The sequence below is a fragment of the Ogataea parapolymorpha genome, chromosome I (assembly GCF_000187245.1).
Source record: "Ogataea parapolymorpha DL-1 chromosome I, whole genome shotgun sequence".
Lineage (NCBI taxonomy): Eukaryota > Fungi > Ascomycota > Pichiomycetes > Pichiales > Pichiaceae > Ogataea > Ogataea parapolymorpha.
The window spans coordinates 756,670-775,059 of NC_027866.1; the positions used below are offsets into that span (position 1 = coordinate 756,670).

At 46.0% G+C, this 18,390-nt stretch overlaps 14 protein-coding genes across 14 annotated transcripts; 9 read left to right on the forward strand and 5 right to left on the reverse strand.

Moving 5' to 3' along the window:
• Positions 1 to 42: 42 nt before the first annotated feature.
• Positions 43 to 2,106, forward strand: HPODL_02271 (uncharacterized protein; the record flags this gene model as incomplete). The annotated part of the gene is made up of 1 exon (XM_014081896.1): positions 43 to 2,106. One exon carries the CDS (start codon positions 43 to 45, stop codon positions 2,104 to 2,106), a length of 2,064 nt encoding a protein of 687 aa, XP_013937371.1.
• HPODL_02272 (uncharacterized protein) lies at positions 2,098 to 3,810 on the reverse strand (the record flags this gene model as incomplete). The annotated part of the gene is made up of 1 exon (XM_014081897.1): positions 2,098 to 3,810. One exon carries the CDS (start codon positions 3,808 to 3,810, stop codon positions 2,098 to 2,100), a length of 1,713 nt encoding a protein of 570 aa, XP_013937372.1.
• Positions 3,811 to 4,098: 288 nt separating this feature from the next.
• HPODL_05105 (putative membrane protein) lies at positions 4,099 to 4,421 on the forward strand (the record flags this gene model as incomplete). The annotated part of the gene is made up of 2 exons (XM_014081898.1): positions 4,099 to 4,144; positions 4,186 to 4,421. The coding sequence occupies 2 exons, from the start codon at positions 4,099 to 4,101 to the stop codon at positions 4,419 to 4,421; spliced, it is 282 nt and encodes a 93-aa protein (XP_013937373.1).
• A 319-nt stretch (positions 4,422 to 4,740) lies between these two features.
• On the reverse strand, positions 4,741 to 4,956 carry HPODL_02273 (putative membrane protein; the record flags this gene model as incomplete). The annotated part of the gene is made up of 1 exon (XM_014081899.1): positions 4,741 to 4,956. One exon carries the CDS (start codon positions 4,954 to 4,956, stop codon positions 4,741 to 4,743), a length of 216 nt encoding a protein of 71 aa, XP_013937374.1.
• An 86-nt stretch (positions 4,957 to 5,042) lies between these two features.
• On the forward strand, positions 5,043 to 5,933 carry HPODL_02274 (Phytanoyl-CoA dioxygenase domain-containing protein; the record flags this gene model as incomplete). Its single annotated transcript, XM_014081900.1, has 1 exon — positions 5,043 to 5,933. One exon carries the CDS (start codon positions 5,043 to 5,045, stop codon positions 5,931 to 5,933), a length of 891 nt encoding a protein of 296 aa, XP_013937375.1.
• Positions 5,934 to 6,550: 617 nt separating this feature from the next.
• Positions 6,551 to 8,077, forward strand: HPODL_02275 (uncharacterized protein; the record flags this gene model as incomplete). Its single annotated transcript, XM_014081901.1, has 1 exon — positions 6,551 to 8,077. One exon carries the CDS (start codon positions 6,551 to 6,553, stop codon positions 8,075 to 8,077), a length of 1,527 nt encoding a protein of 508 aa, XP_013937376.1.
• A 45-nt stretch (positions 8,078 to 8,122) lies between these two features.
• HPODL_02276 (uncharacterized protein) lies at positions 8,123 to 8,569 on the reverse strand (the record flags this gene model as incomplete). The annotated part of the gene is made up of 1 exon (XM_014081902.1): positions 8,123 to 8,569. One exon carries the CDS (start codon positions 8,567 to 8,569, stop codon positions 8,123 to 8,125), a length of 447 nt encoding a protein of 148 aa, XP_013937377.1.
• A 40-nt stretch (positions 8,570 to 8,609) lies between these two features.
• HPODL_02277 (AP-3 complex subunit delta) lies at positions 8,610 to 11,222 on the forward strand (the record flags this gene model as incomplete). Its single annotated transcript, XM_014081903.1, has 1 exon — positions 8,610 to 11,222. One exon carries the CDS (start codon positions 8,610 to 8,612, stop codon positions 11,220 to 11,222), a length of 2,613 nt encoding a protein of 870 aa, XP_013937378.1.
• Positions 11,223 to 11,238: 16 nt separating this feature from the next.
• On the reverse strand, positions 11,239 to 11,721 carry HPODL_02278 (uncharacterized protein; the record flags this gene model as incomplete). The annotated part of the gene is made up of 1 exon (XM_014081904.1): positions 11,239 to 11,721. One exon carries the CDS (start codon positions 11,719 to 11,721, stop codon positions 11,239 to 11,241), a length of 483 nt encoding a protein of 160 aa, XP_013937379.1.
• A 103-nt stretch (positions 11,722 to 11,824) lies between these two features.
• HPODL_02279 (Ribosome biogenesis protein ENP2) lies at positions 11,825 to 13,846 on the forward strand (the record flags this gene model as incomplete). Its single annotated transcript, XM_014081905.1, has 1 exon — positions 11,825 to 13,846. One exon carries the CDS (start codon positions 11,825 to 11,827, stop codon positions 13,844 to 13,846), a length of 2,022 nt encoding a protein of 673 aa, XP_013937380.1.
• A 45-nt stretch (positions 13,847 to 13,891) lies between these two features.
• Positions 13,892 to 14,617, reverse strand: HPODL_02280 (uncharacterized protein; the record flags this gene model as incomplete). The annotated part of the gene is made up of 1 exon (XM_014081906.1): positions 13,892 to 14,617. The coding sequence occupies one exon, from the start codon at positions 14,615 to 14,617 to the stop codon at positions 13,892 to 13,894; it is 726 nt and encodes a 241-aa protein (XP_013937381.1).
• A 42-nt stretch (positions 14,618 to 14,659) lies between these two features.
• Positions 14,660 to 15,505, forward strand: HPODL_02281 (uncharacterized protein; the record flags this gene model as incomplete). The annotated part of the gene is made up of 1 exon (XM_014081907.1): positions 14,660 to 15,505. One exon carries the CDS (start codon positions 14,660 to 14,662, stop codon positions 15,503 to 15,505), a length of 846 nt encoding a protein of 281 aa, XP_013937382.1.
• A 76-nt stretch (positions 15,506 to 15,581) lies between these two features.
• On the forward strand, positions 15,582 to 16,166 carry HPODL_02282 (uncharacterized protein; the record flags this gene model as incomplete). Its single annotated transcript, XM_014081908.1, has 1 exon — positions 15,582 to 16,166. The coding sequence occupies one exon, from the start codon at positions 15,582 to 15,584 to the stop codon at positions 16,164 to 16,166; it is 585 nt and encodes a 194-aa protein (XP_013937383.1).
• Positions 16,167 to 16,250: 84 nt separating this feature from the next.
• HPODL_02283 (Tryptophan synthase) lies at positions 16,251 to 18,356 on the forward strand (the record flags this gene model as incomplete). The annotated part of the gene is made up of 1 exon (XM_014081909.1): positions 16,251 to 18,356. The coding sequence occupies one exon, from the start codon at positions 16,251 to 16,253 to the stop codon at positions 18,354 to 18,356; it is 2,106 nt and encodes a 701-aa protein (XP_013937384.1).
• Between the last annotated feature and the right edge of the window lie 34 nt (positions 18,357 to 18,390).

An 18,390-nucleotide genomic window follows, 5' to 3' on the forward strand; every position in this document is an offset into this window, starting at 1 on the left:
CATTTTTTTTTCACCTTGTAATTTTTGATTCGCGGTGTACGGATGACCTGGCCAGATCAGTCAGACACGGAAGAAGAGCGTATCCTGAAGCTGTTGCGCGAACAGCAGTCGCGTACAGCGACCCCTGAGCAGGCTGAATTTGAGAGTCTTTCCAAGACGCGTAAACTGGAGAAACTGAACGAGCTGGTGAAGCGTTCGCAAGTGTTCAGTAGTATCATTGCTGACACGCTTTTGGACAGTTCCAAGAAGGAGGAAGTAGAAAGCAAGCAGAAGCGTCGCAAGACAAATGACAGGAAGGCTGCCCAGGATGAATCTGTGCAGCCAAAACTACTCACCGGGTGCCAAATGAAAGACTATCAGATAGCAGGTATGGAATGGCTGATCACGTTGTATCAAAACGGTCTCAACGGGATCTTGGCCGACGAAATGGGACTTGGAAAGACTTTGCAAAGTATCGCCTTGATTGCGTTTTTGATTGAGCAAGGAATCGAAGGCCCATTTCTCATATGCTGTCCGTTGTCGACTGTATCCAATTGGATCTCCGAGTTTGAGAGGTTTGCTCCGAAAATCAAGGTTCTTGCTTATGTTGGCACCAAGACGCAACGTCCAAAGTTGCGGCGACAGTTCTCCAAAAGTGCGGTAATCGTCACCTCCTACGAGATCAGCATACGCGATTTCCGCTATTTGAGCGCCAAACTGTGGAAATATCTGATCGTAGACGAGGGACACCGTCTTAAGAATAGTGAGTGTCTTTTGATCCGCCAACTGAAACGTCTTAGGACCTCAAACCGCTTGCTTTTGACGGGTACACCTCTGCAGAACAATTTGAATGAGCTTTGGTCTCTGCTGAACTTTATTTTGCCGGAGATTTTCCATGACGTTGATATGTTTCAACAGTGGTTTGATTTTTCTGCTCTGGAAGAAATGAAAGATGAGGATACGGAGTTCAACGAGTTGATCAATGCAGAGATTCAAAAAAGCTTGGTCACCAACCTGCACACTATTTTGCAGCCTTTTCTGCTCCGCAGGCTAAAACGAGACGTGATACAAGGCCTGCCACCAAAGAGAGAGTTTATTATTTATGGCAAGCTCACGTCTAAACAGGAACAACTTTATCGTGCTACACTGGGTCAAACGTTGAAAGAATGCTTATTGGTGAATGGTTTAAAAGAATACCTTTCAGTAAACCATTTATTGCAGGTCTCTGACGAGGAGGTCGAAAAGTTTGTGGCTCTGGAAGATAAGCCAAAAGACCATAAATTGTACGAACATTTTGAGTTTGTCAGGAAACAGGTTGGAACCAAAAAGCTAATGAACGTGATGATGCAGCTGCGGCTGGTTTGCGACTCACCTCATCTTTTTTTCTATCCGTGGAACGACTACGCGGACTCAGGGTTGGTGGAACAGTCTGCCAAGTTGCAACTTTTAGATCAATTGCTTCCAGCGCTTCATAAAGATGGACACCGGGTTTTGATCTTCACACAGTTCACGTCAATGCTAGACCTGATTGAAGAATTTGTCAACAATACACTAGGATACAAGTCCTGTCGAATAGACGGGTCCACCGATCAGGCAGACCGTAAAGACGAGATTGATAGATTTTCAACCGAGGAGGTGGACGTGTTTTTGTTGTCTACGCGTGCTGGAGGCCTAGGACTTAATTTAACGGCTGCTGACTCGGTTATTCTATTCGACTCAGACTGGAATCCGCAGGTCGATCTCCAAGCAATGGATAGAGTCCACAGAATAGGCCAGACCAAACCTGTGTCAGTTTATCGACTGGTGATTGCCAACACTGTTGAAGAGATCATGCTGGCAAAGGCAGACTCCAAAAGACGTCTCGAAAGGCTGGTCATCCAGCTAGGTCATTTTGAAGATCTTTTGAATTATGGTACCGGCAACAGGAAGCCACAGGATGCTCTTTTGGACAATCTTAGTGAATTCCTCAGTGCGAAAGAGTTTAGAAAAAGAGAGATTGTAGACAACAAGCTTTCGGACGAAGAAATGCGAGAATTGCTTGACAGGTCGCCAGAAGCCTTCCAGAGAGAAAATGACGACCATTTCGCCCACTTGATGCTCTTTGAAACAATTAATTCCTTACAGTAGTACATACAAAATACGAGACATGTCCCAGCGCTGTGAACGATCGGGTTCGAGACATGCGCTCAAAATAGAGACTAAATCGTCTGCGCGCGGAAAATCATTAAGTGCCGCTCGGAAACGGGTTTTGTCGTAATCGTTATTCATGATCATGAGCTTGAGCCGTGGCTCAAAATTATGTTGGAAAGGTAGTTTCAGCGTGACCAACGTGTAAAGCAGCACCCCCACTGCCCACGCATCCGTTAGATGATCAAGCGCAGGAGGATTAGGTCGCAGGATTTCGGGCGAAGAGTAGGGAAGTGAACCAATGTGTGTATCCGGTAAACGGGCACTGTTGTAGGAAGAAGTTGTGGACGCCGTTGCTGAGGAGCGTGGGGAACGGGGAGTGGGCGTGTTGGCAACAGAGGACAGCGGAGAATTGCGGTACGAGTGTGACGAGCCCGTCGATATGTTGTAAGGGGAAGAGGGCACGACAGTTTCATCCAAGATTCGTCTAGAAAGGTCAGGAATTTTGATTAGCGCCTTGGTATCTCTGCTGTAGAAGTTGGCCATCCCAAAATCGCAGAGCACAACTCTGCCATTTGAAAGAAGGCAGTTTTCCAGTTTCACGTCTCCGTGGTATATTCCCAAGCCGTGCATATACTGCAGTCCAGAACATATGTCAATCAAAAATGTCACAATGCGGGGCAGACGTTGCGGATCGTTAGCTGACTCCCATTGCTTCACTAGATCAAAGAGCGAGCCAGAGCTATATTTCTCGGTCAGCAAAAAGAAAGAATGGTCGGTAAATTTGAAATCCAACAACGGCGCAATCCGTTCGTGGTTCAAAAGCGACCAGATGAGAGATTCAGTCTTGAAACGTTTTATGAACTCCACAGAACCATGAACGTCGATAATCTTCATTGCTTTTATCTCGTCGTTTTCGTTGCTGCATTCTCGGATGATACCGTATGCACCTCGTCCAATTATTCGACCTAACCGCCACTTGCCAAGAATCAATGAACCTTTCACATTAGTGTTGTCAGGAATTGTGACAGTACTGTTAACGGAATTTTGTAGCGAGTAGGAATTAGACAACCTGTGTGCCGGGGAGGTTGCACCCGATACGGAATTTCTGCGAATCAATCTAGTGATGTGATTTTTGTAGTCCTTGTCATTTTGCAAAAAATCAGGTAATGCCTCGTTCATGATCCTCTTTCTTTCACTGAAAGAAAGCGATAGGAAGTTGGACGGGAGAGATGCAAGAATCAAACGGTCCTTTTCACGTTCTGGAGACCCTGTGCTCCGAGATGTAGGACGCGCTGCACCTTCGTGCTTTTCAATTGAGATTGGTTGGACTTTGGAATGCAGCTCATCCAAAATATGGTCCTCATTAGCCAGCTTGTCGTCAATCCATGTCCTGAAGTTGAAATCCACAAAGTCTGGAACATATTCATCCTCAATTCCCTGTAATGTTTTCCAATTATAGCTCCCAGTGCGACTGTAAATCATCCGCCTCCCGGCTTTATCAAAATACGTCTTGTCTGTCTCTGAAGAAACTTTGGAAAGCCCACCCTCGACCTCCCAACCACTCAGTAGGTCATGAAAGTCCGTCGCAGGTATGAGCTCCTCATTGTCAATATTGTTGATCACTCTGGAGTCCTGATAAGAGCGTGGGATAAGAGTGGGGATCTTGGGGTTAGACAGCCCATTATTTGTATAACTTTCCATATAAGCGAGGAATCCAATTTGAGAACACAGGAATTAGATTGAACCGCGCTGTGGGGTTCAGAGTATGTCAACGTGCACCTAGACGCCCACGCAGGTCAAAGAAAGATGCTATTGAAACTTTTGCACCAGTTGACACTATGAGGCTACCGGTCTTAATATGCAACAAAAAAAAAATCTGACAATAATTATCCTATTTGATCTACCCATACATGGGCTGTGCAACACCTGTGCACCAGTTGTTTAACCAATAATTTTCATCGAAAAAAACTTTACGCTCTAACAACAAATATGGCAGGACATCCAGGTGCTTATATGGGATGGTGGGGTCACATTGGTAAGTACTCACGTCGGAAACTTGGTAAACTAATATCTCAGGCTCCCCAAAGCAGAAATACATCGCTCAATACACTGTTTCTCCTTACGCTCAATCTCCATTGAAGGGATCTCTTGAGAACGCATTCTTCAACACTTTCAGAAGAACCAAGGCCCAGTTCTTGTACATTACTGTTCCAGCCTTGATTGTCTGGGAAGTTTGGGCTTGGGCTAGAGACTACAACGAGTACCTCTACACCAAGGCCGGCCGTGAAGAGCTGGCCAGAGTTAACGTTTGAATATAGAAATGTTGATAGTGCAATACATGAAAAAACAAGCAACCAAAGCAGTAGATGCTGTATGTAACATGTTAGGGCTCAGCGGTGTAATTTGTATTGCCTTTTAGATTGCTAGTGTCGAGAGCACTAAACAATCCAGGAGATGTTCTAACTTCGGCACGAAGACCAAAGGACTGGACTATAGTCTCTGTTTTGTACATTAATTGAGGCGAATCAAGCCAGCTTCATAGTACTCGGGTTATTCTTATTCTTCACACATTGTGTTTAGCTATAAAATTATAGTACATTATCCTCGCAAATCATTCATCTATGCATGATTTCACTCTTCCTTCTTTTCTTTCGAATCCTTGTCAATATCCTCATTAAACGCAACAATCACGTAGCCAATCAACACGATGTTGGCCACTAAGGCCGCCAAGCCTCCTGACACGATGGAGTTGCTGAACACTGCCCTGCTCACGAAAAAGGTGAGCAATGGAGCAATGATCATCAATGCGGTGCAGATAATGAGCTTTTTGATAACGCGACTAGGCATTAGTGCTATAATATTTCGTACTTACGGTGGAATATCTGCCATGGTGAATTAAGCTGTGAAAAAAAAAATGATAAGGAAATCAAAATATGCTTACTCAAAAGCAGCTAGCACAATTTGATAGAGATGGCTGTATTGCCATTGAGAACTACCTCAGTCCTGAAACTGTAAAAGAGTTGAATGACGAGATTCAAAAACTACTGGGCGAGATCGATCTCAAAACACACCCTCTCACTAAGTTCACTACTGATGAGGACGAGGAACATGTTGGCGACGACTACTTTATCAACTCGTCAGACAAGATACGCTATTTTTTCGAGGTAGACGCTTTTGAAAATGGCGAGCTGGTCAAGCCATTGCCAAAGGCTGTCAACAAGATAGGACATGGGTTGCACATGAAAAACGAAGCGTTCAAGAAGATTACCATCACTGAAGATATTGCTGCAATATGCAAGCAACTGGGTTTCAAGGACCCTCGCGCGCTACAAAGTATGGTTATCATCAAGCAACCAGAAATTGGTGGGAAAGTGCCTAACCACCAGGACGGAGAGTTTCTTTACACAGAACCTCAATCTTGTATCGGATTCTGGTTTGCTTTGGAGCCTTGTACTCTGCAAAACGGATGTCTGAGCTTTGTGCCTGGTTCCCATAAAACTGCCGAGATCAAACGTCGTTTTGTGAAGGATCTGGAAAATGGTGGCACGAAATTCGTGGATCCCAAAACACTCAAGGAAACTAAAGCTACAAACGACCCGAATGACTCAGAGTTTGTTTGTGTGGAAATTCCAGCTGGCAGCCTCGTGTTGATCCACAATAGAGTCATCCATAAATCCGAAAGAAACCTGTCCAGAATGTCCAGAAACGCATACACATTCCACGTTATCGAGGGTGAGGCACAATACGACGAGCTTAATTGGCTACAGGTTCCTCCCACTGCTCCTGCGGGTACTGCTGAATTCTCCAAAATCTATGTGAATTGAGTACTGCAGGCGTAGCAAGAATAGACCCATGACTCATCAGGCACGAGCTCTTGGGTGCTGCTATTATTTATTGGCCGAGCTTCAAACAATGTCGATTCGGAAACTAAAATGCTGTCGGATACTTAACCCCGCTGCCGAATCGAGGATTTAATTGCATATGTGCACTGTTCGGGATTGGAGACGGACTTGCTATATTTCAGTTCGTCTACACTGTTGCGCTCTCGCGACGACATTTCTACGCAACTCAGCCGATTCACTTCTTTTCTAGCCAGAGTTGCCTCTGAGAAGAGCACACAATTGACCAGCTACAGTTCACACGCGATATATATTGTGCTTCCCTCATTTTAAATATCTACTCTTGCCTGCGCGGAAAATAAGATTTAAACTATTAGTCTATTGTAATTATATTTTTTTATTGTTTGCTCCCGCCCGCGTGAATCGATTAGCTTAGACTCATATTCTACACCATATGGCCCATAAATATAGAAGCACACCGTTGCAGTAAAAGATTACTCCCTTGAGGATTTGTAATCAAAATAAACAGCTCAGAAAAAGATACCAACAGGCACGACAAAACTAAGCCTTCCTCACAATCGCCATCTGAAGAACCACAAACAATGCAAGATTTCCTGCCCTCATACCAGCTCCACCGCTATCTGAATAGACACCTGGACGAGATCATTAACGATCACAAGCTTGATTCTCCACCGGATTACTCTGAGGTCGCAAATGAGGCCGGCGGAAGACCGAGAATGTCATTTGAGGTTCGTGAGGAACCTCAAGACGGAAGGGCCTCTTTGGTTTCGGACCAGCAGAACTCTGTGTGGAGGAAGATTGACAAACTAAGGTACATGGATCAAAGTTCTGTGTACATTGATATTCAATTGGATGACTTCACGAATGTTCATTATGCTCCAGTCACTAGCGGAGACATTGTGAAAGGAACGGTGAAAGTCCACAATATCGGACCCTATCCAATCCCCTTTGACAACATCTTTGTTAGTTTTGAAGGGTATTTTTGGGCTTTGAAGTCATCCTCCAAAATGCTTATCCATAACTTCCTGGACATGATAGATTTTGAAGCCAGCTGTTTATGCGAGGATCCTGATGCAGGGCTGCCGCCAGACCGTGTTTTAAGACCAAACAGCTTTTATATGGTCCGCTTCAAATTCCAAATTCCGGAAACGTCCAAATCGGGGCTTCCTCTGCCTCCAAACATGGGAGATTTGCATCTCAGACACAAGATTCACTCTCAGATCCAAGACTCGTTATTTATGCGTGAAAACTGCTTTGGTGGAGATTATAGCTGCGACAGTTTTAGCATCAGCTACTCCGTCAATGCCAGATTGCTTGAACTCAGTGAGACCAAGGATGAGCTCGTAATCAGACGACACAGCAGACACATGGTTGCATTCACGCCCAAGTTGCAAGCAGACGACGCTTTAAGGTTGCTCGACCCCGTCGATGAACTACGCTTGCTTGTTAACTCGCTAGAAGACGAGATCAGAACTTTGCAAATCAAAAGTGAGCCGCCGCCTGGGGCGAAAGCTGAAGAAACGCCCGCGTACTCGTTCCGAGTATCACAAGAGCGTGAGGTTTTCCGACTTCAGCTGAAAAACAAGCCTGGCATGTTTATCGACAAATGTCTAGATTACTCGCTAAGTTCGGGCCACCTGCAGACGAAACGGAGCATTACCATTGCCTTTAAAGAAGAAATGAAAATCAGCTCGATCGACCTGTATGCCGTCAACTACTACAGCCAGCACAAATTACCCGTCCATATTCCTTCTGAGTGGTTTATTAACCACGTTCCTTTTGAGACGGCTATTAGGCCCAAGTTCAAAGAGCTGGAGACAAGTTTGGAGAGTTGCGGCAATGAAGACTCATTGGAGCTTGTGAAAAGTTTAAGCACGTTCAAATTCACGGCAAACAAGATGCCAAAGGTGATTCAATACAAGAAAAAGGGCCCGGCCTCGTATGAGATCATCCTAACTAAGCCAAAAAAGGATATCGTCATTCCGTCCTTTGACTTCATGTTTTGTGGACGCTTCTATTTCCTGCGCTTCCACGTGAAGCTGCCGCGCGATGTGCTGTATCAAGGCGAGTCAAAGTTGGCTTTCGACGTTCCAGTCTCGATCCATTGAGTCATGAGGATTTTAGTTCGTTTTGCAATATATTCAGGCTTTATTTTATATGTAGAGGTCCTCGTCCTCTTCGGTCACGCGATTGAGCACCTTATCCCGGCTCTTGGAGTACTCCACAGGATAAGTCTCTTTTATTTTCTTTGTTAATTTATTGCACAGCTTGGTGTTCTTGTCCAGGTTTGCGTTTAACTCTGGGATGATCTGCGTTTTTAGCTGCTCGTACCGTTTGATGTGATTTTCCAGTTTTTCGCTCACCTCGTTCATCGTTCGTAATAAGTCCTGCATCGTGTTATTTATCGTGCCCGAAACCTGCGATTGCATCATGAGCGAGCGATCTAGCTGCACAGAGTCCAGGGAGCTATTGAGCGAGCCAATGAGATAGTCTACTGCATTAAACGTGGACTGCTCCTCCACCGGCGTCTCCTCGGTGGTTGTGTTTGTGTACGACTGAGAATCGGAGTCGACCTCGAAACTGTTTGCGTCAAGAACCATGCAGAATAATTAAATTTATTATTTTTCTTGTCGGAACCTTATGTCCAGGGATATAATAAGAGCGCGCTTGCGGCCGTTCGGGATTTCATTTGAGAAGTCTCTGACGGACCTCATCAGGGGGATCAGGGCGAATAATCAGGATCCTGAGAAATTGGCTGCGTTCTTCGACAAATCCATCCAGGAATGTCGGGCTGAGCTGAAAACAAACGACCTCGAACTAAAGTCCATGGCGATCCTCAAGCTAGCATACTTGGAGATGTACGGCTACGACATGAGCTGGTGCTCGTTCCACGTGCTGGAGGTCATTTCGTCGCCGAAGTTCCAACACAAAAGAATAGGATACCTTGCTGCGATGCAGCTCTTCCAACGACAGAACAACGATGACGTGCTCATGCTTATGACCAATTTGCTGAAAAAGGACATCAATTCGGGCAATTCTGTGGATACAGGCGTGGCTATCAGCGGCATTGCGACCATAGTCACACCTGAGCTGGCACAGGATATCTGTGACGATATGGTGCGAATGCTTTCCCATTCCAAGCCATTCATCAGAAAAAAGGCCGTCTTGGCCATGTATAAGATCTTCCTCAAGTATCCTGACGCATTGAGACTGCATTTCGACAAATTGATAGAAAAGCTGGACGACGAAGACGGGTCCGTGGTCTCTGCCACTGTAAACGTCATTTGCGAGCTTGCTCATAATAATCCGAAAAACTACGTGGAGCTTGCGCCGCGACTCTTTGGGCTGCTAAAGGAATCGAACAACAACTGGATGGTTATCAGACTTCTGAAACTGTTGTCGTATCTGTGTCTTGAAGAGCCTCGTCTCCGCTATATATTGCTGCCAGAGGTGGTGGACCTCATGAACAGCACGACGGCACTTTCTTTGGTTTATGAGTCAATCAATTGCATCCACAATGGAAAAATGCTTACGCCTGACGATACCAAAGTTGCAAAACTGATAATCAGCAAACTGATCGGCTTTATTCAAAACAGCGATCAGGATTTGAGGTATGTTGGGTTGCTGGCGTTCATCAAAACCTGCAAAATTCACAAGGAGCTCATCAAAAAGCATGAAAAAGTCATTATGGCATCCACCTACGATCCCGACCCCACAATCAGAGAAAAGTCTTTGGAACTGATTGATTCTCTCGTGACCGACAGGAACATCGTTTCTATTGTGTCCAGACTACTTGTCCAGTTGATTCCTGTGGATGAGCAGGCAGAAAGATTGGAATCCATTAACGTTGAGACTGAATTGGCGTTTCAGAGTCCTCTCATCGTGTCAGATAAGTATAGGCTGCTTGTCATCACCAAAATCATCCAGATCTGCTCCATGGACAATTACGAGCGCATTCCAAATTTCCAATGGTATCTTGGTGTTCTTGGCGACATTCTCAATATCAATGCCGAGAACAGGCTTGCTGGAGTTGAAAGAATGGTCACATCGCAATTCATGAGTGTGGGATTGAGGGTTCCAAGTATTCGCAGCAGATTGGTTCAACGCTGTCTGGAGCTGGTACTTGATAGTTCGCGACTGGTCAGCTTAAAGGAAGGTCTATACAATTGCATGTGGCTTGTTGGGGAGTACTATACAGACTATATCACGACACTGGATGACGACGATAACGACGACAGTGATAACGAGGAAGTGTACAAAATCACAGGCGCACAAATTATTAAGAGCGTTGTGGCCCAGGAAGACTTTGATACTCTCACTGACCTCATGGATCCTACACTCGGTGTTTATATTCAGTCTATGGCCAAACTATTTGGGAAGTACTGTCTCTCTTTGAGACTGAATTGGGGTCCTGAAGACCGGGTGCACGTGATCGAGGTTTGCCAAATATTGATCAGGTGGCTGGAGAAATTCCATCAGTCTGTGAATTTTGAGGTTCAGGAGCGCGCTATTTCCTTTACTGAACTTCTGAAGCTCGTACTGGAGGCTGTCGAGACGGAGGAAGAGAGCTTCCCCAATTTTCTGGTCTCTGGGTACGCGCAGCTATTTGAACAATATCCAATTAAGCCTGTTGGTCCACACGCCCAAAGTCGCATCCCTATAGCCATAGACCTGGACACAGCTATTGACCACGAGTCTATTTCTGAATTCCAGCGGATGCTTGCTGGAATCGAGGAAAAAGAGACTCTGCAGCGTCAGCAGGAGGAATACGAGGAAGAACTGGTGTCCGAGATCAACCATTCATCCGATGACCATGGCGAGGACGAGCCACTTAAAGGTCGCCCAGAGCGCTCCGACAGGATAGGCGATCCATTCTATATCTCGATGGACACAAGCACTCCGGATGATGTCTCAATTTCAGAACCTTTTGTGGAGACCAAACGCAAGAAGCCTAGCAAAAAGAAGATCAAAAAGGAGAAAGTGCTTGTTCTGGGCGACGAAGACCCTGGCGAAGAGTCTGCTTCTGAGCCTGTGTTCAAGCCGAAGAAGAAGAAGGGCAGAAGTAAGTTACTCATTGACTCTTCGACTCTGTCGGACTTCGACCTCACTAAATCACCTGACGAACCTGACCACACCGAGGAGGTAGAGATAATGCGAAAAGAGTTTGAGAAACTAGAGCAAAAACAGGAGCCGCCTGTGGTGGTTAAAAAGCCAAAGAAGCCAAAGAAGAAGAAGCTCGTGGTGATTGAGTAGAATGACTAATGCATAGTTATGAGATGTCTGTAGCTGGTTCCAGTTTTCTTTTTCTATCAGCGCCGTCGTCAAGATCTAGTACTGATTCAAGATCGTTGTTCAAAACGGACGAGTTGGGGTTTTTTTCTAGCAATTCGTAAAATTGCGAGAGCTCGAGAGAATCTAAATCCCCTGTGTTTTGTGTTAACGGTTGAAGGATGTTCTGTAGATATGGCTTTTGGGACAGAACGGACTGCAGGATTTCCTGTTCCTGATTGCCGGACATTTTTGATTGGGTTCCATTCAATCTTAGCGATTCGGCGCGCATCAAGAGCTGGACAAGCATACTGTTTCGAAGTTCAAGATACTTGATCAGCCTGTTCGTTCGTATTTCTTTGTTTTTGAGCTTCTGTGCATCAGAATGCACCTTGGCATATTTGGTAAGCAAATCTTCGTACAGTTCGCTATAGTCAACGGCGGAGTCTTGAGCGACAGGATTGTTAAGCTGAGCAATGTCCATCTAACAAAATACACGAATGATACAAGATTTTCAAGTCGATCGACCAGACAAAAAAAAATATAATCAAAAAAATATTTTTTAAAAATATTTTCCCTTATTTTTAATGGTTTTAAAATCTACGACTGCCAACGACGTCTCGGTCTACCAGATCTCGGGAACTAACGTGGCCAGATCTCTTCCCGATTGGATTGCCCGTAAACGCAAGCGGGCTTTGAAAAATGATATCGATTACCAGAATCGTGTGGAGTTAATCCAAGATTTTGAGTTCAGTGAAGCCTCTAACCGGATCAGAGTCACTCGCGATGGCCAATATGCGATGGCAACGGGAACTTACAAGCCACAGATTCACGTTTATGACTTTGCCAACCTTTCTCTCAAGTTCGAGCGCCACACGGACTGTGAGAATGTGGACTTCCTGCTTCTCAGTGACGACTGGACCAAGTCTGTGCATTTGCAAAATGATCGCTCCATCGAGTTTCAGGTGAAAGGGGGAATGCATTACAGAACCCGTGTTCCTAAATTTGGTCGCTCTTTGGCGTACAACGAGGTGAACTGTGATTTGTATGTGGGAGCGGCGGGAAACGAGATCTACAGACTCAACTTGGAACAAGGACGCTTCATGCAGCCTTTTGAGATAGATAGTGAGTCTGGTGTTAACATTCTTGATATAAACAATGTTCACGGCCTGGTCGGTGCCGGACTAGAGGACGGCACCGTGGAGTTTTGGGATCACAGGGCAAGACAGAGAGTGGTCAAGATGGAGATCATTGACGGTTCTGAAATGCCCTCTACCCAAGTCACAGCACTCAAATTCCGCAATGATGGGCTAAACATGGCTGTGGGTACCTCAAATGGAGTCTCATTGTTGTATGACCTCCGTCGATCGCAACCTTTAATGACTAAAGACCAAGGTTATGGATTCGCAATTAACAAGATAACCTGGTTGGACGATAGTTCTAGTGTGAGCAACAAAATTATGACCTCGGACAAAAAAATCGCTAAAATATGGGACCGTCACAGCGGCGATCTGTTTGCTAGCATGGAACCAAGTGTTGATATAAATGATGTGGAGTACATTCCTGACTCCGGCATGTTTTTCATGGCTAACGAATCGATTCCTATGCATACTTATTACATCCCAGCTCTCGGCCCAGCTCCTAAATGGTGTTCTTTCCTCGACAACATCACCGAGGAGCTGGAAGAGAAGCCTTCAGACACAGTTTACTCGAACTATAGATTCATCACCAAGCAAGACGTCGTTCGTCTCAATATCTCTCATCTCATCGGTACAAAGGTTATGCGTGCGTACATGCATGGTTATTTCATTGACACCGAGCTGTACGACAAGGTGAACCTGATTGCCAATCCTAACGCAATTCAAGACCAACGTGAGCGTGAAATCAAGAAGCGTGTGGAGAAAGAAAGAGAATCTCGTATCCGGAGTACTGGAGCCATTTCTAACACTAAGATTAAGGTCAACAAGGACTATGCTACCAAGCTTGGACAGAAACTTGGTTCTGATGCTGCAGAGCAAGTTGTCAACGATGATCGTTTCAAGGAGATGTTTGAGGACCCAATGTTCCAAATTGACGAGGAGTCGCATGACTACAAGCAGCTTAATCCTGTCCAGGGTAGTAAGCCACTGACGGCAGCTGAGGAGTCCGACGAGGAGAAAATGAACCCTGGAGGAGATAGTGATAGTGAAAGTGATAGTGAAAGTGAGAGCGAAAGTGAGGACGAGGCTACTATCCAGAAACGCCAGGAGATCAGAAGGAAGCAGGACCAAAGACTGAGAGAGGAGCTGGAGAAAGAAGAATACCTCAAAAAAATACAGACTGTTTCCATGAAACCTTTGGACGCTGCAGCCGAACTGACAGGAAAAACAGACCACAAGAATTTGTCGTTTGGCAAGCGACTGAAGGATGTTAATAGGGAAAGAGAACAAGAAAGAGAACAGAAGCAGCAAGTCAGGGTGCACAAAAACGTTCGTGGAGAGGCCGAGATAAGCTTTGTTCCACAGAAGAAGAAGAAGGTGCGGATTGAAAGCAACGAAGATAGAGGCAAAACGCGGCAGAATTATGAAGGAAGACGTCGTGCAAGTAAGAACGCTTTCAGGGGTATGTGAATATAATAAAATTAATTATGCTTCGTTATTAATTACGCTAAATTGTTAATTCTCTTTATCAAGATTGAGCCGTTGTTTCAGCTCGGTCCAGTCCTGTATAAGGTTATTATCAATCAATTTCTTGAATATTCCCAAAAGTTTGACGTTTTCGTCGAGCATTTCTCTCTCTGCCACCAAATTGTGCAACGAGCGTCCTTTGTGAACTAGTGGAGTAAACCGTTGAGGAATTTGCACAGACAACCCCTGGATTTGTTTGACTTTATGATTAGGTAGTTGTCGAGGTCTTTGAGGACCCGACTCGTGCAGAAATCTGCATTTTGCTCCGTTTTTGCAATTGCGCGAGTTCTGCCAAAATCTACACACACGGCGGTTTCGTGGCTCGTTCGGTTTCGGCTGCGTCTGCTCCTTCTGCAGACTCTTCTTTTCTTGTACTCTTTTGTTCGTGGGCCAGTTTTTGCGTCGCTCTTCGATCCATTTCTGAATATCTTCCTCTGAATCCAGCACTATATTTGTTCCTGGGATTGCTATGAGTTTTGACGATAGTTCCTTTTCATCTTCTGATTCGTCGCTCGAACCTTCTGTGGTGGCGTTAATGTCTAGCTCGTTTGGATTTTTCGTGATCTCAAGCTCGTTACTGTTGGTCTCCGCTTGCTGAACGCCAATTTCCGGAAAAAGATTCATGTTTTGAAGCTCAGATAAATCGCGACTCTCCAGCTTGGCCCGTTTTAGGTCTCCACCGTGCTCTTCGGCAGCCCTTTTCAGCTCGCTCATAAATCAATTAAATTAAAATTCGAGTAAATAATTTACTTATCAATGAAAAATCTCAGGGACGAGAAAAAGGGTTTTACCAAATCTGTGCTGCAAGATCCTGATGCCCTTGAAAGGCGTCGAAACAGGTTTCTAAAGGATCAGGACCATATCAGACTTTCAAAAAACGCAGAGTTCGGCCTGATCAGTCGAGGGGAGGACCTCCGGTTGCAGCAGAACGAATCTGCTCGAAGAGATCTCTTGACCAAAATTCAGTCCAACATCAAGACCAATGCCAAACCAGATTCAATTCTCATGGACTTTCGCAAACTGAGGGAAAGCCTTCTTTCTCAACCGCATACCGAGTTTGCAAAAGACGTGTTTGTGAATTCGATCCGTTATTCTGCCTCAATAGGCCATCATCAGTCGTACGTCCCTAGTATATTGCATCTAATGGAAGCCGAGAAAAAAAACCAACTCATGTCCAGCACTGAAAAAGAACCAGTACTGTTGATTCTGGCATTACACAAGGCCCATTACAACGGAGAATTCGAGTCAGTGTTTGAATTACTATTGCTGAACTTTGACATCGCGCCAAACTTTGGTAAACCTGCTTCATGCGCTCCCGAGGCCGCCTTCTTTGCAACTTACGCTCTTATGATTAAAGATTTCTACCTCTGGACGCACCAATATAATTATTTGTCCAAGAATCCTTGCTACAAGTCCGTAATGGATCTTAGACTCAAAGCATTCAGACAGACGGAAGTTGACACGCTGCATCGATCGTATTTTATGCTGAACAAAAGAGTGTTACTGAACTTTGTGAATACGTCGTGGGAGGAACTCTGCAAAGATCACAATATTGAGTGGACGCTGGAGAACGATACGGTTACTATCCGTCGCAGAAAATAGCTACCACGACGCCGATTATGTAAGCTGACACTCCAATAGATTAAATTTCTATACCCAATTTAGTGTTTCACAAGACATGTCTATGCCCACGCCTGCCACCAATCTAACGCCGTCGGGGCCTCTTCCGGGGTCCAGTGGACTGAGTACCCCCATGACAGAGACTATAGCGATCCAGGACCTCGAGAACGGCAAATTGGACATCGATTCTATCATCCTGGAAATACAAGAGCTCCGATCTCACATAAGCGGTTTGCGATACGAAATGGCCCGCTACATAAGGCTTCTGGCCTCCATAGATGAGGACACCACGTCGTCAGTGTTTTATCAGGAGGTGGCGACGCAGATCAATTTGCTCAAGAGCAATCTGGATTCATATCAAAATGCATACAAAAGATTACTTCCGGTGGTTAGATACGCCAAGCTGAAAATGGGAGCCAATCCTGAGGATCAGATCAAGGTTGAACCGCATGAGGTGAAGATCGAAACCAAGTTCTTGAACGAACAATCTCTCAACAAGATCGACTCCACAAAAAATCCGCTGATCTCCTCGATAGAGATGGGTGGACCGCCGTCATCGGGAAGCGTAGGGTCGCCAGGAATGAAGAATAGCGCCGCGAAACGGCCGCCTTCCAAGGCGAAGCCTGCAGCAAAAAAGAAATAGGCGACGATCGACGGGACTATCCACTTTTTTTTCGCCCGGCTCAAAAAATCCCCCAATGACTGATTTTTTTCACTAGATAACAGTATGGCAACTGCTTTAAGAGAAGCTTTTATCAAGGCCAAGTCTGAGAAGAGAACAGCTCTCGTGACCTTTGTCACTGCTGGACACCCCACCATCGAGGAGACTGTCCCAATCTTGCAGAGTCTGCAGGCTGGCGGTGTGGATGTCATTGAGCTTGGTGTTCCATTTTCTGATCCAATGGCCGATGGACCAGTGATTCAGCACTCCAACACCGTTGCTCTGCGCAACGGTGTGACTGTGCGTATGGTGCTGGACATGGTGAAGAAGGCCAGAGCTGCTGGAGTGACTGTTCCATTGGTTCTCATGGGATACTACAATCCTATTCTGCAATACGGCGAGAGAGAGATGATTAGAGACTCTCGTTTGGCAGGCGCCAACGGATTTATCGTCGTCGACTTGCCACCAGAAGAGGCGTTGAAATTTAGAGGATACTGCAAGGACGAGGGCATGTCATACGTGCCATTGGTTGCTCCGTCTACCACCGACGAAAGACTCAAGTTGCTCGGCGACATTTCCGATTCCTTTATATACGTGGTTTCTCGTATGGGCACCACAGGTGACTCCATCTCTGTGAGCACCAGTGTTGGAATTTTGGTCGACCGCGTCCGCAAAATAACTGGAGGCAAGGCTCCGTTGGCTGTTGGGTTTGGTGTTTCCACCCGAGAGCACTTCCTTCAAGTTGGCTCATCTGCAGACGGTGTTGTGATAGGTTCCAAGCTGGTTTCGCTGCTGGACGAGTCCCCGGAAGGCCAGAGGGCTGCTACTGCCGAGAAATATGTGAGGTCGATTTTGACCGGAGAGGGTGAAAATGTTGTTGGTGAGTCGTTGTTCGAGGCGGAGCTCGATCTGAGCGCAGACGTCTCTTTTGACGAGAAGCATCTCCACAACCCAAGATTTGGCGAGTACGGAGGACAGTACGTGCCTGAGGTTTTGCAGGCATGTTTGAGAGAGCTGGAGGATGGCTTTGAGACTGCCATTGCAGATCCAAAGTTCTGGGAAGAGTTCCGCTCGTTGTACGACTACATTGGCCGTCCATCATCTCTACACCGCGCTGATAGACTGACCGAGCATGTGGGAGGCGCTCAAATTTGGCTAAAAAGAGAGGATCTGAACCATACCGGTTCGCACAAGATTAACAACGCGTTGGCACAAATTTTGATTGCCAGACGTCTGGGAAAGAGCGAGATCATTGCTGAGACTGGTGCAGGTCAGCACGGAGTTGCCACTGCCACCGCATGTGCCAAGTTTGGTCTCAAGTGTACCGTTTTCATGGGAGCAGAGGACGTCAGAAGACAAGCTCTGAACGTTTTCCGGATGAGAATTTTGGGAGCCAAGGTTGTTGCCGTTACTAACGGAACGAAGACGCTCAGAGATGCCACCACCGAGGCCTTTAGATACTGGGTCACCAACCTGTCTAACACGCACTACATTGTTGGCTCTGCGATTGGCCCACATCCATATCCAATTCTGGTGAGAACGTTCCAAAGTGTGATTGGTAACGAGACCAAGGAGCAATTCAAGAAGATGAATGACGGCAAGCTGCCAGATCTGGTTGTTGCCTGTGTTGGTGGAGGATCCAACTCCACCGGTATGTTTTCTCCGTTCGAAAAGGACACAGGCGTGAGACTACTTGGTGTGGAAGCAGGAGGTGAAGGGCTTAACACCGACAGACACTCTGCTACGTTGACTGCAGGAAAGCCTGGTGTTTTCCACGGAGTGAAGACATACGTTCTGCAGGACACTGATGGACAGGTCCACGATACCCACTCCGTCTCTGCTGGTTTGGATTATCCGGGTGTTGGCCCTGAATTGTCTGCATGGAAGGATACTGGCCGTGTTGAGTTCATTGCTGCCACCAATGCAGAAGCCTTAGAAGGATTTAGATTGCTGTCGCAGTACGAAGGTATCATCCCTGCTTTGGAATCGTCTCACGCCATTTACGGTGCTGTCCAGGCTGCCAAGAAGATGTCCAAGGACCAGCACGTGATTATCAACGTTTCCGGTAGGGGTGACAAGGATGTTCAGAGCGTTGCCGAGGTGCTTCCTAAGCTTGGTCCGCAGATCGGTTGGGACCTTAGATTCGAGTCGTTTGACGACGCTAGCAAATGATGTGTATTGCGCATGTACAAATGATATTTTGAGA